This window comes from Sprattus sprattus (assembly GCF_963457725.1).
Source record: "Sprattus sprattus genome assembly, chromosome: 11".
Classification (NCBI taxonomy): Eukaryota; Metazoa; Chordata; class Actinopteri; order Clupeiformes; family Clupeidae; genus Sprattus; species Sprattus sprattus.
The window spans coordinates 29,588,073-29,605,292 of record NC_137909.1 but is presented as its reverse complement, the minus strand read 5'-3'; the positions used below and the strand labels follow the sequence as shown (position 1 = coordinate 29,605,292).

Here is a 17,220-nt window from a genome sequence, read left to right as displayed (position 1 = left end):
GAGGACGGCTGAGGTGCCCTTGGGCACCTAACCCCAATCACTGCTCCCCGGGCGCTCAAAAGCAGCTCACTGCTCCGGGTTAGTGTGCTTCACTGGGTGTCACTGTGTGTATCACTACCCTGGATGGGTAAAATGCAGAGATAAAATTCAGAGTGTGTGTGTGTGTGTCACTACCTCTGCCGTAAACAGTCAAAAAACAAAACAAAAAAAGAATCACAGCAGTGCTTTCGTGCTGAAATACTGACTACGGAAAATCAACTCATTAGTTTAATGAAGAGCGAGGCTCTGTGGTGTGTGTGTGGGTGTGTGTGTGTGTGTGGGTGTGTAACAGACACCTGAACCTTCAGCTTTATCCCCAGGCCATGGCCGTATCATCTTGATGTCCGTGCTGCTTTGTCTGGGGAGCTCAGGTAGGAAACCCCTGGGAGATAATAGGATCTGCCGTGATGCGCCCGGTGAGACAGGATTGGCCTCGCAACCAGGGTGTGTGTGTGTGTGTGTGTGTGACAGTGTGTGTGTGTGTGTGTGTGTGTTTCATTAAACGTGGACGTTCTTACACTGGAGCGTGCAGGTCACCAATCCTCCTCACACCCGCCCACAGGCGTGTGTGTGTGTGTATGTGTTTACGCACTGACTTGTGGGGAAGATGGAGGTAACCCTGTGACACAGCTCGAAGTGAACGAGGTCTTGGAATGATTTCGGCCATCTCAGCGGCAGCGAGCTGATGGAGATGTTCTCTACGTCAACGTGTCCCGTTCAAAGGAGTAGGGAGAACTGGGACCTCTGTTCTTTGGAAGCTGCCCTTCACACATTGGGAATCTGCCTTAGATGAGACGAAATGTAAAAAGACATTAAACCACTATACAGCTAATTATAATAATAATTATTATTATATTAAAAACCTGACAAAGGTTATTATTATTATTATTATTATTAAGACCTTTGCTAGGTTTATAATGGCACACACGACACCCTGGAACACACACGTGCATATATGGAGGCGACCCAGGACACACACACACACACACAAGCAGGCAGACCTGAGGTCGCGGTTCATTTATTGATGATATTGTTATTACAGATGAGAGTTAAATTACATTTAACCACTATACAGCTGATATAGTTACAACAGAAGAGGGTTAAATGACATAAAACCAGTATACAGCTGATATAGTTATTACAGATGAGTTAGATTGGTGGGGCACCATTAGTCAACCAATGGAACTATTCAAATCAGTATTTCAGTCGTATAAAAATATAATTTAATTCGCTAACTCTATATTAAATCTCTTATATCCAGAGAAATATCCAGTCTTGTAAGTAAGTAAGTAAGTAAGACTTTATTTATATAGCACATTTCGTACAAGATTTGCAATTCAAAGTGCTTTACATAAAATCAATAAAAGCAAGCAGCAGGAGCAGTACATGGAGTAAAAGATAAATACAAAATGATCATCATCGTATCAGAACCTGGTGTTCTGATAGGCTTACTAACATCATGATAAAATAAATAAAAAACCCTTAAAACAGTTTAAAAGAGAAATAGTAAAAATAGTGCAAGTTACAGAGAAATAAATAGTGCCAGATAAAATTAATAAAATGCTTTGGTAAAAAGAAAGGTAACACTGTACCAAAACCATCTTCTCACGCAACCCCTCATTCGCCCTGGAACTCGTGTGGACAGAAGCCAACGTCCAGAGGCTCTGCCCGGATACCACGCCTAGAGAGAGGGACAGAGAGCACAGGGTTGAGAGAGATCAATACCACGCCTAGAGAGAGGGGCAGAGAGCACAGGTTTGAGAGAGATCAATACCAGAGAGCACAGGGTTGAGAGAGATCAATACCACGCCTAGAGAGAGGGGCAGAGAGCACAGGTTTGAGAGAGATCAATACCACGCCTAGAGAGAGGGGCAGAGAGAGATCAATACCACGCCTAGAGAGAGGGGCAGAGAGAGATCAATACCACGCCTAGAGAGAGGGGCAGAGAGCACAGGTTTGAGAGAGATCAATACCACGCCTAGAGAGAGGGGCAGAGAGAGATCAATACCACGCCTAGAGAGAGGGGCAGAGAGAGATCAATACCACGCCTGGAGAGAGGGGCAGAGAGCACAGGTTTGAGAGAGATCAATACCACGCCTAGAGAGAGGGGCAGAGAGAGATCAATACCACGCCTAGAGAGAGGGGCAGAGAGAGATCAATACCACGCCTGGAGAGAGGGACAGAGAGCACAGGGTTGAGAGAGATCAATACCACGCCTGGAGAGAGAGCACAGGTTTGAGAGAGATCAATACCAGAGAGCACAGGATTGAGAGAGATCAATACTACGCCTGAGAGAGGGGCAGAGAGCACAGGTTTGAGAGAGATCAATACCACGCCTAGAGAGAGGGACAGAGAGCACAGGTTTGAGAGAGATCAATACCAGAGAGCACAGGTTGGAGAGAGATCAATACCAGAGAGCACAGGTTTGAGAGAGATCAATACCAGAGAGCACAGGTTTGAGAGAGATCAATACCACGCCTAGAGAGAGGGGCAGAGAGCACAGGTTTGAGAGAGATCAATACCAGAGAGCACAGGGTTGAGAGAGATCAATACCACGCCTAGAGGGAGATCAATACCACGCCTGGAGAGAGGGACAGAGAGAGATCAATACCACGCCTAGAGAGAGGGGCAGAGAGCACAGGTTTGAGAGAGATCAATACCAGAGAGCACAGGTTTGAGAGAGATCAATACCAGAGAGCACAGGGTTGAGAGAGATCAATACCAGAGAGCACAGGTTTGAGAGAGATCAATACCACGCCTAGAGAGAGGGGCAGAGAGCACAGGTTTGAGAGAGATCAATACCAGAGAGCACAGGGTTGAGAGAGATCAATACCACGCCTAGAGAGAGGGGCAGAGAGCACAGGTTTGAGAGAGATTGTGGGTAGATGATGGGTTGACAACCAATCAAAATTTCCAGAATTCGTCTAAGATTAGTCACCAGGCAGGCACTGAAAACACCATTTATTTGATTGGCCATTACCAGGACCTCTACTTTTTTCACTTAGCTACAACGACGTTTGCCTGACTTTTAATGTGGTGTCACGTTTAACGCTGCTGTTAAACATTAAAAGCAACTGAATTACACTTGTGTTAGGTGTACTATGTAGCGGTAAATAACATTAACGACAATAACGTGAGTGATTGATAAAGGACACATGTTACACTTCACAAACACACAAAATCGATGTTTTTTTGTTTGAGAATAACGTAATTGGTTAGCTTATTTTATGCGAACTAATTGCACAACTGAACAGAAGAGATGGAGGCAAAGGCATGGAGAAAGTGAACTGCAAACAAGAGCAAACAAGCAAGAGAAAAGACAGTACATAGGATGCATGATGAATTCAGGGAAAAAAGAGCAAATCACTGGGCCTTTTCAGGGCAATGTGCACTTACAGACTGAAAAGTATTATATTTATGAGGAAAAACAACTTTATAAAGGCCTAAAACATTTAAAAGTAAAGTGTTTACGTGAAACACTACTTAAGCATTTTAAAGTAAAGCATTATGGGGAAAACTACTTTTGTGGGCCTAAAACATTTTAAAGTAAAGCATTATGGGAAAAACTGCTTTTATGGGCATAAAACATTTTAAAGTAAAGCATTATGGGAAAAACTACTTTTATGGGCCTAAAACATTTTAAAGTAAAGCATTATGGGAAAAACTGCTTTTATGGGCATAAAACATTTTAAAGTAAAGCATTATGGGAAAAACTACTTTTATGGGCCTAAAACATTTTAAAGTAAAGCATTATGGGAAAAACTCCATCGTGTCGATGCTGCAGTACCTCAGAAGGCGACAGCGGAAGTCCTTCAAGCGAGGAAGAGCTGCATCTGTGCTGAAGGTCTGCTCCTCATCGCTCCACAGACGCTCTGCAGCAGCACAGGCTCGAGGCCTACACACACACACACGTAAATGCATTTACATCCAAAACACACACACATGTGCATTTACATCCAACATACGCACACACACACACACACACACACACACACGTATATGCATTTACATCCAAAACACACACATGTATATGCATGTACATAAAAAAAAAACCACACACACACACACGTATTTCATTTACAACCAACGCACACACACACACACACACATACATTCGTTACAACACATGTGTAAACAGATGCATATACACTAACATACAGTGCGCACACATGCATCTTAATGGCAGGTTCTACAGGTAGTTTAACTGGTACACAGTGCTACAGACTGTGCTGTGGGCCAGGGGCGCAGATAGGTTTTTGAAACTGGGGGGGACGATTCTAGCCCAGCACCCCCCCCCCCCCCCCAGGGGGCGCTATTACACTCAGCCATGACATAACCCATCAAACGTAATTGCTCATCATTGCAAGAAAATAAAGCGTATTGGTAGGCCTACTACTGCTTCTAATCAGCCACCAAGCATGCCACATGGCGTATGCAAAAACGGTTTTATTTAAACATGAATTGACTTGAAGCACACAGATTCTTTAAGCAAACCAAAAGAGCAGGCTGTAAACACACACAAACACGAACAGCAAAGCCTATATACAAATATCAAATTGTAAATAAGTACTCTACATGACTTCAAAATAATAAAATATATGTAATTTTGTGTAGTCATTTTTGTCTAAATGGTTAGTAATGCCTACAAAGATCGATTCTGGACTCAAAATAATTTACTGTGTCTGGCAAGATAACAAGCCAACTCATTAAAATTCAATGGAGGCTCAATAGGTGGCTATACTAAACGCCAACACTGATTCACCTTAAATTGAATACATTGCGCCAGTCTAAATGATTTTAGATTAACCACGTCCAGTTCAGCTAATATCAGTCACGATATCTGACTAAGTGTTAGTAATTAAAATTACTGTTCATAGTAAATTGATCACGTTAGCGCCACTGCAGTGGCAGTTGTCTAGCTCTAAAGTTCGTTTTTTCTCATGATTCAACCTGTAACAACTTACACGCACCATTAGGCTTGGCATTGGTACAATCAAATAGGCCTACTGTACACATTTCCGAAAGACCCCCGACAACTCCAGAAAGTTGCAATTGCCGAAAAATGGATAATAAATAATGAATGTCGAGTCCCCCTTCCCCCTTGGGAAACTGGCACCTCTCTTCACGCTATTCTCAATGACCGTCTCTTCTCTTTTTTTCTTCCACGGCGACATTACTCTGAACAGACAACCAAAAAAATGCAAAGTGGGTTTGTATGGCTTCATCATGCATGTGTCGGTTGGTTGTGGGATCCTGAATTAAGAGCTGTCCCACTGATGCCTCTGGGTAACAATGGAAACCAGGCTCGCTCGAAACGTAAACGCCAGAGAGACCGGTTACTTTTAGATTAGAATCTCTGACGACGCAGGCAGCCTGCCCAGCTCAACAAAATGTTTGTCCGTCTTTGATCTGACTGTTTTATGAGAGTTGTTGCAAAGCAGTAAATTAGAACTAGTCTTTTGGTTTTCTGTGAGTTTAGCCTAATGCAAAGACAGAACGCATTCTTTTTTTCAAATAAAAGTGAGGGGGACGGATTGAGGGTCATTCGAATGTGTGTACGTCAGAACCCCCCTGACGTACACGCTATCTGCGCCCATGCTGTGGGCTACTTGCTGCTCTGATGGCGTGCTCTTACCAGAGGCGGGGACTGAGGTTGGTGGCGTCCACATACTCCCCCCACATGCACACCTCTCCACCAATCACCAGCTTCTTCTGCTCCTCCGTGCCTGCACAATAAAACAACCAATCAGAGCAGTGCATGGGCAACATCTCAAACTGTAATAACCAAATAAGGAGGAGTTTCCTGTCTTATGCCGAGAGACAAGTCCAACTACATCCTGAACCATGAGAATGGTGACTTTCACAGTGTGATGAATTTTAGGTAAGTTTGTTTTCAAATTTTAAAGGATTTAAATACCAATATGATGCAATGACTTACACTATAATGTTACTAATTACAGTACATAAATGCTATAAATTGAGATAATAATAACTTTGCATTGTGAGGCATATACAGTACCAGTTAAAAGTTTGGACACACCTTCTAATTTTTTCTTTACTTTTATTATTTTCTACATGGTAGGTAGATAACACTTTTTTTAGTTTAGAACATCATTTCATATGTGTTCTTTCCTAGTTTAAATGTCTTCAGTATACATTTACAATGTAGAAAATAATAAAAGTAAAGAAAACACTTCTCCAAAAATGAGAAAGTATGTCCAAACTTTTGACTGGTACTGTACTCATTTGCATGGTGGAGCCAAGATGGCGGCGCACACAGGTGCAGCGGCATGGTGGAGCCAAGATGGCGGCGCACACAGGTGCAGCGGCATGGTGGAGCCAAGATGGCGGCGCACACAGGTGCAGCGGTGGATCCAAGATGGCGGCGCACACAGGTGCAGCGGTGGAGCCAAGATGGCGGCGCACACACGGGTGCAGCGGCACCCTGCTCTCCAGTTTGGTGTTTCCAAATGTCGTTGTATGCAAATACAATTACAATAAAGGATTTCTATTATTTTCTATTTCCCTACTGCACCTCACACCACAGCAACACAGCAACCTCACAGTAAACTCACAGCAACCTCACAGTAAACTCACAGCAAACTCCAACGCAGGCTTTCACAAACCCTTCCCTTGTCTGCCTCGGGCCGCTGGTATGTCGAACGCACCACAAATACTGGTAGCATACGTCAATTTAGGGAGCGCTTGCCCCACTGTCCGGCCCTCGACTTACACCCATTTTTTTTGTATTTCGGCCCTCTGTGTATTTGAGTTTGACACCCCTGCTTAGAGGGAGCAGTCAGTAACACTTTACAGTAACACTTCAGTGCCTAGAAGCACTCAGTAACACTTTACAGTAACATTTCAGTGCCTAGAAGCACTCAGTAACACTTTACAGTAACACTTCAGTGCCTAGAAGCACTCAGTAACACTTTACAGGAACACTTCAGTGCCTAGAAGCACTCAGTAACACTTTACAGTAACACTTCAGTGCCTAGAAGCACTCAGTAACACTTTACAGTAACATTTCAGTGCCTAGAAGCACTCAGTAACACTTTACAGGAACACTTCAGTGCCTAGAAGCACTCAGTAACACTTTACAGTAACACTTCAGTGCCTAGAAGCACTCCTGTGTACTCAGCAGACACCGCCAGCACGCTCCACACACCGTTGAAGTTCAGTGGCTTCACTGTGTAGGAGTCTCGCCAGTCCTGGCCGTAGCGGATGTGGTTGATGTACCAGGGGGCGGACAGCAGGACTCTGTGCCCAGCCCTGGTGATGCTGCTCAGCTCCTGGGCGTACGCTGGGGGAAGCCCCCTCCAGATCTGCAGAACCGCGTCTTTAGGGATCTGGCCAGGGGGCACAAAGAACAGCAGGCACAACTCAAGCCGTGACCACCACTGGCACCGCCTTCAACCACCACTGGCACCACCATCAACCCTCCCTCCCTCCCTCCCTCCCTCCCTCCATCCCTCCGTCCGTCCCTCTGTCTGTCTGTCCCAGGGGTCTCTCTGAAAACATGCCTGCTCTAAAACAAGCTAAGCTTTGCTGTGTATACGGCTGTTTTTAAAAGGTGCCATTTAAAGCCATTTTTTTTTTCTAAATACATACATGTATATATATTTATATGATTGTGGTTGTTGGTATAGTTGTTAACGTTGTTGTTGGCTGTAGAGATTTTTTCTATGTAAAAATATCACATTACATTATACACTTAATATATATTCTGATTATTCATAACTTCTAGCATCTTCTATGTCACAAAGAAGTCTTCATGAGATGATGATGGGGTTAACATGCTGCTCACTCCTGCAACAGAATGGTGTGCGCTGCCATCTAGTGGTAAAATACGTCACTACAACGACACAGGGAAGTCCCAAGGCAGTGCACTGCTTTAGAAAGTCTCCTTGCATTCTCCTTGGAATCAAGCAGTCAAATAGTGCTTTGTTATCTCCCTCTGGAACGAAATACTGTTTTCTGATTGGCTAATGGGGTGTACATTAAGTTCGTATAACCGGACACCTTGGACGTAGTCCCAGTAGAAAAGTTATATCGCCGTTCCATATCAATGCTCTTGAATGGTTACCATTGACAACCAACGTAACGTTTATTTTTTGACAGCTAGGATAATTTGAACCAAGATGGCGGCGTGTTGGGACAAGTTAGTGGGCAATGTTTAACAGCGTTAACCTTAAACACCCTCTCTGCCGGATGCCATTGGATTCGAGAATATATATCTCTCTGCACATGTGAAATGGGTGGAGTCAAGAACATTTGGCAAGGACGGCGTGAAGCAGGGGCCCCCCCCTTATCACGGCGCGCACACACACACACACACACACACACACACACACACACACACACACAGCGTCACGGCAATCAGTTCACACCAACACCAGCTCTGACCCTCGAAGGCAAGCGGCTGAACGTTGTAGAAGCGTGCCCATTCGTGGGCGGGGCCAGGGAGGTCCAGGTACCACGGCGCTGCCAGAATGGCCCTGAGGCCCGCTTTGGTCACCTTACGCATCTTACACCGGTAGCATTCCATCTTCCACACCTCCACCACATAGTCAGGGCTGTGCTGCAACACAACACAGTATCTCTTTGCCATCAGATTAGTATAGGTATGTGTGTGGAGGAGAGAGAGAGAGAGAGAGAGAATATGTGTTATTTTGAGAGTGTATGAATGAGTGAGTGAGTGAGTGAGAGAGAGAGAGAAAGAAAGAGAGAGAGAGAGAGAGAGAGAGAGAGAGCGACAGAGAGAGAGCGACAGAGAGAGAGGGACAGAGAGAGAGGGACAGAGAGAGAGGGACAGAGAGAGAGACCGTGTCTGTGTGTGATTAGTAAAGGTATGTGTGTGGAGGAGAGAGAGAGAGAGAAAAAAAGAGAGAGAGCATATGGTTTTTTTGAGAGTGTATGAATGAGTGAGTGAGTGAGTGAGTGTGAGAGAGAGAGAGAGAGAGAGAGAGAGAGAGAGAGAGAGAGACGGACAGAGAGAGGGACAGAGAGAGAGAGACCGTGTGTGTGTGTGTGTGTTTGAAAGGTCAGCAAAGACAACAAAGGCTAGTTAACGCCACGGAGCTCTTAAATCAGTGTCGTATAGTGCAGACAGGTGCCCACTTACTTTCTCGTGGTAGTCAAACACGTCCTGCCACACAATGGAGGTCCTGTTGAGTGCGCTGGTGATGTTCACTATACTAGAAGGTCAAAGGTCAAAGGTCAAAGGTCAAGGCACCACAGCATGCTTTCACAGTGCAGGATGGGCAGATATTCATCATTGGAAACTCTGGTATCACACTGCAAAAAATGCCCCTCTAGATTTAAGGCAAATAATTACATATTTAAGCAGGATTTTGCTTAAAACAAGCACATTTGGCTGCCAGTGCGTTAAGCAAATTTGGCTTGTTAAGATTTCTTAAAATAAGTAATATTTGCTTGAAATAGGTAAAAATAACCTTACCAAGAAAGCACTAGGTAAGTACAATTTAGCTAGAAACAAGACCAACTAGATTTTTCATCTCAATATAAGAGTAATAACACTAGGTTAGAAAAGCATTTTTTGCAGTGCAGGTACTACCATAGATACCCTATGAATAATCACCTCGCCTACACTAAAGGGTGTCTATAAACACTTTATAATCACTCTGGCTGCTTCTACACGCAGGTCTGAGTCTGTCTCTGTAGAGAGGACATTTAAGATGGGGATGCTTTCCGAAACGGTCCATTTGGTTTCCATCAGCTCAAAAGAGCTGCATGTCACACACAGTTTAATAAGCCTTTCTTGTCCTCTCAATGTGACCACACTCATGCTCCATCGAAGGCTTAACAACTGAGAGATGTGCTCAATCTATACGTGGACCTTAAATTGTGTTTAGGGGTCTATATGCAGACCCTGTATTGTGTAAGAGCTAAATCTATATGTAGATTGTATATTGTGTTAGCGCGAAATCTATACGTGGCACCTTTAATGTGTTAGAGCTTAATCTATATGTGGCACCTATATTGTGTTAGAGCTTAATCTGTATATTGTGTTATACTACACTATACATACATACTAAAGAGTTAAATCTAGTAATCTGTATATTGTGTTATACTACACTATACATACATACTAAAGAGCTACATCTAGTAATCTATATATTGTGTTATACTACACTATACATACATACTAAAGAGCTACATCTAGTAAGGCACGGTTCTTACTTCTCCATGAAGAATGCCTCCAGTTTGGGAAAGTCAGTGCCAAAGCCCATCTGCTTCATGAAGGACCTCACACCTGGGTTGGACTTCCTGTACAAGAGAAAGGCGGACAGGCTTTGGTTTGTCTAGGGAAGGACGCAAAGCTTTGGACGCAAATATTTCTGTGTGCTCTTCTCAAAGACAATGTCACCTTTTCAGATGTATTTAAATGTATGTTATATTTCACTTTATATTCTTGACTTAACTTAATAACCCACTCCTCGCTAGTCATTTAATTACGGTATACCTTCATTAAATCAAATTACAACTTTATTCACTTAAGACTTGGACCAATACATTATTTCTACATGAATGTGTCAAGTACAAATAACCTTGAAAACAATGGCTTGTCAAGAGCACAGCATACGCACACACACACACACAAACACACACACACACACAAGGAAGTGACTTATTACCAGCAGGTGAAGTCGACTTCATCCCCCCCCAGATGCATGAAGGAGTCAGGAAAGACTGATGTCACTTCCTTTAACAGCCTGGCCATGAAGGTGTAACTGGAGCGCAGGGTAGGGTTCACAGGCCCAAAGGTTCCCGAGGGTACAGCGCCACGGTAACAAGGGGTCAAGAGGTCAGGCTGTCCTGGGAGAGAGAAGCAAAAGCACTGGCTAAAGCACCTGACCCCTTCTCCTAAGGTTAACACCTGCCGCTTCCTACTTTGTGTTTTTGTTTAGGAGTGATAGGAATGAACAGGGAGCAAAACACACACACAAAACAATCACATGAACAGGGAGCAGATCACACACACACACACACACACACACACACACACACACACACACGTCTATGCATTTACATCCAAAACACAACACACACACGTATATGCATTTACATCCAAAACACACACACACACACACATGTATATGCATGCAAAAACACACACACACGTGTTTCATTTACAACCAACGCACACACACACACACACACACTCCTGAGTACACATGTATATCCAACACATCTGTAAACAGATGCATAACCTCTGACATACAGTACATACTGACATGGCAGGTTCTACAGGTAGTTAAACTGGTACGCAGTGCTACAGGCTGTGCTGTGCACACACACACACACACACACACACACACACACACACACACACACACACACACACACACACACACACACACACACATACACACACACACACACACACACACACTGCAAACTGAGTGCACACACACACACGCAGCAGCCTGTGTTTTGGGAGTTGGCTTGCCCAGGTGTGTGTGTGCTGTGGCTTGCCCAGGTGTGTGTGTGTGCTGTAGCTTGCCCAGGTGTGTATGTGCTGTAGCTTGCCCAGGTGTGTGTGTGTGCTGTAGCTTGCCCTGGTGTGTGTGTGTGCCGTACCTTTACCCCAGGACTGGGTGTGTCCTGGGGAGTCAAACTCCGGCACCACGCGGATCCCCCGCAGCCTGGCGTGCTCGATCACCCTCCTCACATCCGTCTGGGTGTACACGTGGGTCATCGGGTGGAACGCCCCCTAAACCAATTGTAACCCAGGTTAAAAAAGCAGCTTGATTTAGTTAATAAATAAATATTCATCTTAATGTTTTTTGTAAACATTTTAATCATATTACATAATGTATTTTATAGCTAATACAAACTTTACTCACGTAGTTTTAATACTATTTATTCAACTATTTATTTACTTATTTATTAACTAAATCAAGTTGCTTTTTTAACCTGGGTTACAGAATCAGAGACCAGCATCCTGCAATTCAGGGCAATCTCATAATCTGATTGACAGCAACCCCAACCCCAAGTATCAATTAATCCAATTTCTTTGACATCAACAATAGTTTAAACATAAAATCTCATCCACAGATGTGTATGAACACAAACAAGTTGTTTTTGAATGTTTGCAAAGAAAGGAACACAATGTGATTCTTGGCACGAGAAAGCCATATGCCTATGCTTGCTTAGCTGGCTGTGTACACACACTGGCACTCAAAGCACACTCGTTAAAGAGAATGCCCTGAGCACAACGGTGGTGGCTGCTTGCTTTCTTCTAATATACAAATACTGCCAGAATCATGTTTGAATAATGAATAATAAAAATGATACACTGAAGAAAGCGACATGTTAAGGTCAGGAGTCTATCCAAACATAGGACTCAAACACTGCCCATTTCTCAGGTCTTTCGTCACACCATAGCAGACCTTCTTGCGTACACTAAAAATAATTGGGGGAGAAGAAAAAATATTTTTTTCACAACTTGATGTTGCCATGACTACTCTGCTCAGATCAGAAGGGCAGCAATTTTTCTATGCGATTCTGATTGATGTTGTTCTACTACTTGATATCGGTATAATGACTTTCAAGGTTGTATTGAGTCTTTTATCGCATCTAGACTTACTTGGTAGGTTCTGTTAGAGCTATGTAGTCAAGGTCACCCTGATTGGCACTTGAATATAAATAAATAACCCCTTCCTTGACATACTTCCATTTTGATTTAATGTAGTCCCTTAGTAGTTATTTAGATCAGCCTCCAGCTACAGCTCCCATCTCACCTGCTTTCACCTGTAAGGTTTTTGTTTTCCTTTAAGGCTGCCAAGCTTGCACTACGAGGAGTGAGATGAGGCCAGATCAGACATTCACTCCAGAGTCAAGTGATATCTGGGAGGTATCCACATGCAGTGAAGCCCCATATCAGTGTTGAGGCAGACTCTAATACCCCACATCAGTGTTGAGGCAGACTCTAATACCCCACATCAGTGTTGAGGCAGACTCTAATACCCCACATCAGTGTTGAGGCAGACTCTAATACCCCACATGAGTGTTGAGGCAGACTCTAATACCCCACATCAGTGTTGAGGCAGACTCTAATACCCCACATCAGTGTTGAGGCAGACTCTAATACCCCACATGAGTGTTGAGGCAGACTCTAATACCCCACATGAGTGTTGAGGCAGACTCTAATACCCCACATGAGTGTTGAGGCAGACTCTAATACCCCACATGAGTGTTGAGGCAGACTCTAATACCCCACATCGGTGTTGAGGCAGACTCTAATACCCCACATGAGTGTTGAGGCAGACTCTAATACCCCACATGAGTGTTGAGGCAGACTCTAATACCCCACATCGGTGTTGAGGCAGACTCTAATACCCACATCAGTGTTGAGGCAGACTCTAATACCCTGCATCTGTGTTGAGGCAGACTCTAATACCCCACATCAGTGTTGAGGCAGACTCTAATACCCACATCAGTGTTGAGGCAGACTCTAATACCCCACATCAGCGTTGAGGCAGACTCTAATACCCCACATCGGTGTTGAGGCAGACTCTAATACCCACATCAGTGTTGAGGCAGACTCTAATACCCACATCAGTGTTGAGGCAGACTAATACCCCACATCGGTGTTGAGGCAGACTCTAATACCCCACATCAGTGTTGAGGCAGACTCTAATACCCCACATCAGTGTTGAGGCAGACTCTAATACCCACATCAGTGTTGAGGCAGACTAATACCCCACATCGGTGTTGAGGCAGACTCTAATACCCACATGAGTGTTGAGGCAGACTCTAATACCCACATGAGTGCTGAGGCAGACTCTACCTTGTTGCTCAGGTCAGGGAAGAGCTTGCTTTGGTACGGGAAAGACGGGTCGTCCACAATGTGCCAGTGAAACACGTTGAGCTTAGTGTACGACATGGCATCCTGGGGGCGGGGATCATTTGTGACATGTTACAGTTAATAACACCATGATATGCACTATGATCGAACACAACATTTACAATTACAGGGCGTTATGAGAGGAGAACACCCCCAGGTGCTACTACTCCAGGAAAAGGCAGGTTTCCATGGAAAGAACAATTATAAAATTCTTAAACTAATTTTAAACTATAACTATGAATCACTTTTTGAAGTCTCTAAAGGCCAAGCTAAGTGCCACTACATGTAAATTCATATCGAAATTGTGGGCATGAATGGCCGACACTTATTAATTGTTATTCTCTTTTCCTCTCTTACCAATCAACATCACATTCCCCATCTTCGGTCAATCAGCAAAATGTATGTTCCTAATCTGTGCTAACATTTCACAATGACTTTGTCTTTCAGCAGTCTTCATCAAACTTTATCGATGCTTCACTTGACATTTACATATCTGCCCTATTGATATTTATGTTAAAACATTATAACCATAATAAAAAGGAGGAGGTGAATGCACGGACAGGGTGAATAAAAACACTACTGGAAAAAAAAAGTCTGCTTTTGCCAACAACTTTCTTTAAGTATGCTAAATGTTTCATTACCAGGGTTTCCAGGATGACATTCACAGGTAAGTAGTGTCGAGAGGTATCCAATAAAAGCCCCCGAAACGCAAACCTGGGAAAGTCCTCAATTTCGGTTTTGTTGATGTAATGCTGTGAAAGAAAAAAGAAAAAACACTGTAAACTACCATGAAAACAAGTAAATCATAAAATAAATAAACATCGTAAAATTGTCTGCAATTAATAATGCAGTACTTACAGCTCCATAACCATCTTGGTACACTAGCTGACTGAAAGACTCCAAACCTGAAATAATCAATTGAACAACTGATCAAATCAGCATCAAGTAAATCAAAGCTCCACCTATGTACTGGACGTGAGTTGTATTATTAGTTAGAACAATAGCTTATAATAGCTATTAGATATATATAGTATCAACATAGTTTTATTTCTTATTAGCAGAGGCACATGCCTACCTTACCTCTCAGAGCTCCCCACACTGTCTCTGCACTCAGAACCGCCTGTCCAGATGCCACACTCAGCCTGTCTGTGACACAAACCAGTTAACGAAGGTCACACAACACACACACACACACCTAAGCCACACTCCCACACGCCGATAACATTGACAGCCGCATCAGAGACAAAGTGGAGTGTGTGTTGGTTGTGGTAATAGCCTGGAATGTGAGTGGAGTGGACATATGAGAACAACAAGCTGTCAGGAGGAAGACGCAGCAGTACTCACAGCTCTCTCTGGAACTCTCGCTGGGATAGCCATCGCAGTCGCCCTCGGACACTCCCACCTGGACTGTGAACGGTTTTGCCAAGGGCCTGTCATACCAGCTCTGTCTTTCACCTGTAAGATAAAATCAAAATGTATCATAAAACAGTGAGTGAGGTTCCCATGGGAAAAATGTAAGACCAGAGATACGGCAGGCCATAACCCATGTCTGAATGTCAAAACTAAGACAGACTGGAGAAAGCAATCGACGGTATGCAATGTGCTGATCATCAGATGAAAACAGAAATGCTGATATGAAAAAAGTACCAAAAAACATCTTGTGATTTACTGTGTCTAGAGTGAACCAGACTATGGTATGAAACCATCGCATGATGATGGGAGGGGGGGCCCTGTGAGGCCCAGAGTGACATCACAGAACTAGGCGTTAAAAGCTTGAACATTTCTTGTGTTGATCCGAAGGCCTTCTCCGACTATTGACGTTGATGTTTCATTCGTGACTGCATTGCATTGACGGTTGTATTGTATCATCATTTACCAAGTAAACTTATCTTGCTACAAAAAAGCTTCGTCCGGTGACTCCTCTCTTGAACCAACACGCAATTATAGATAAACCTTACACACCTGCAAACCACAACAGACATTAGCACAATCAAAACACCTCACACAGTATACATTGGGAAATAAAATGACAACCTAGCCTACTTTTAATGACAATTTGCTGCTGCATTCTCAAGCCCGAGAAAGCCTTCAAAGGAACTGTCCTACCTCCGAAGCCTTGAGTATGTTAGGAAAACATGGATATTTTGGTCTGTGTTGGCTCTAACTTCTAATGTGTTATGGCTAGCATATATTTATCAGTATAGCCTTGAGAGAGGTAAGCTTACATATTCAACTTACCGAAATTGCTTGACCCACACATGAGAAGTTGAGAACTTCCATTCAGTTTGTTTATTTGATTAAGAGGGACGGTGTACATTAATAAACATTAAAATGTAAATGCACCCAATTATAGCCAAAAGGCTGGTTCCCCCTGTCAGAGTAAAAAAGGCTAAACAAAAAAAAATCAAAAATCAAATAAGTGAATAAAATAAAATAAAATCCAAATATGCAAGTTCTATTGCTTACCCACTAATGATCACATTTTCGGTTATTTATTAACCATGTTTTCAGATTTCTTGATTGACTTCAATGTTTAGATCGATTGGCATGAAGCCTACCTGGATCTTTGAGGAGGTCAGGAAAGATGAGCTTGAAGTATCGCTTGAAAGCTGCGTCTAGAACTGAACATCCTGGTTTTGCTACCGAAAGATTCGTGTATTGAAATTCGAAAGTCTGTGGTTTGACACAGTATCGCTCAATGGAACTGCTTAACTTTTGAGGCATTGGCCATATTCCATTCACTGAAACAGTGTTGACAGCTATGAGAAAAAATAACCAAATGTGTTGCTTATTTACAACAGACTCCCTCGATTTACACAGACAGCAAAGAAGCATGGTTTAAGTTGCTCGGACTGCTGCTGGACGTGAAGAAGGCGGAAATAGTGCTGAGGCAAGTGTACTATAGTCATATGACCTACAATTATCCAAACAGCCAACAGAGCACGTGACCGAAGTACACAAAAAACGCTGGTTATGAATAGACCAAAAACAGATTTAAAAATGACCCACGATCAGTGATAAAAGCGAAAGCGCGCATGAGAATGTATGTACTAGAATATAAAAGGATATAATTATAGTAGGCTATCACGCTACATCTTTTACACAAATACGTGGTCTTGTTGATCTATGACATTGGAATTAATATGTTGTTCGCTAGTGACACTGAACAGAATGTAACCAGTTTATAACCAAAACAGTGACACTCATAACAGTAGCAAGTCTATTTATTTTGTAAATGAAGCCAATTGCGAGGGGAATGGTGACAAAGAGATAGGTGATTTATTTATTCTGTCAAAAATGAAAAAGGT

General features: G+C 43.2%; 1 protein-coding gene across 1 annotated transcript; it reads right to left on the bottom strand.

Annotated features, from left to right (window-relative positions):
* hexa (hexosaminidase A (alpha polypeptide)) lies at positions 1-16,747 on the bottom strand (the record flags this gene model as incomplete). Its single annotated transcript, XM_080847786.1, has 15 exons — positions 1-823; positions 1,632-1,720; positions 3,827-3,934; positions 5,675-5,765; positions 7,208-7,388; positions 9,164-9,236; positions 10,243-10,329; positions 10,698-10,878; positions 11,644-11,776; positions 13,856-13,957; positions 14,554-14,664; positions 14,771-14,817; positions 14,993-15,058; positions 15,257-15,367; positions 16,471-16,747. 14 exons carry the CDS (start codon positions 16,745-16,747, stop codon positions 1,657-1,659), a joined length of 1,632 nt encoding a protein of 543 aa, XP_080703912.1. The 3' UTR covers positions 1-823; positions 1,632-1,656.
* Positions 16,748-17,220: the final 473 nt, after the last annotated feature.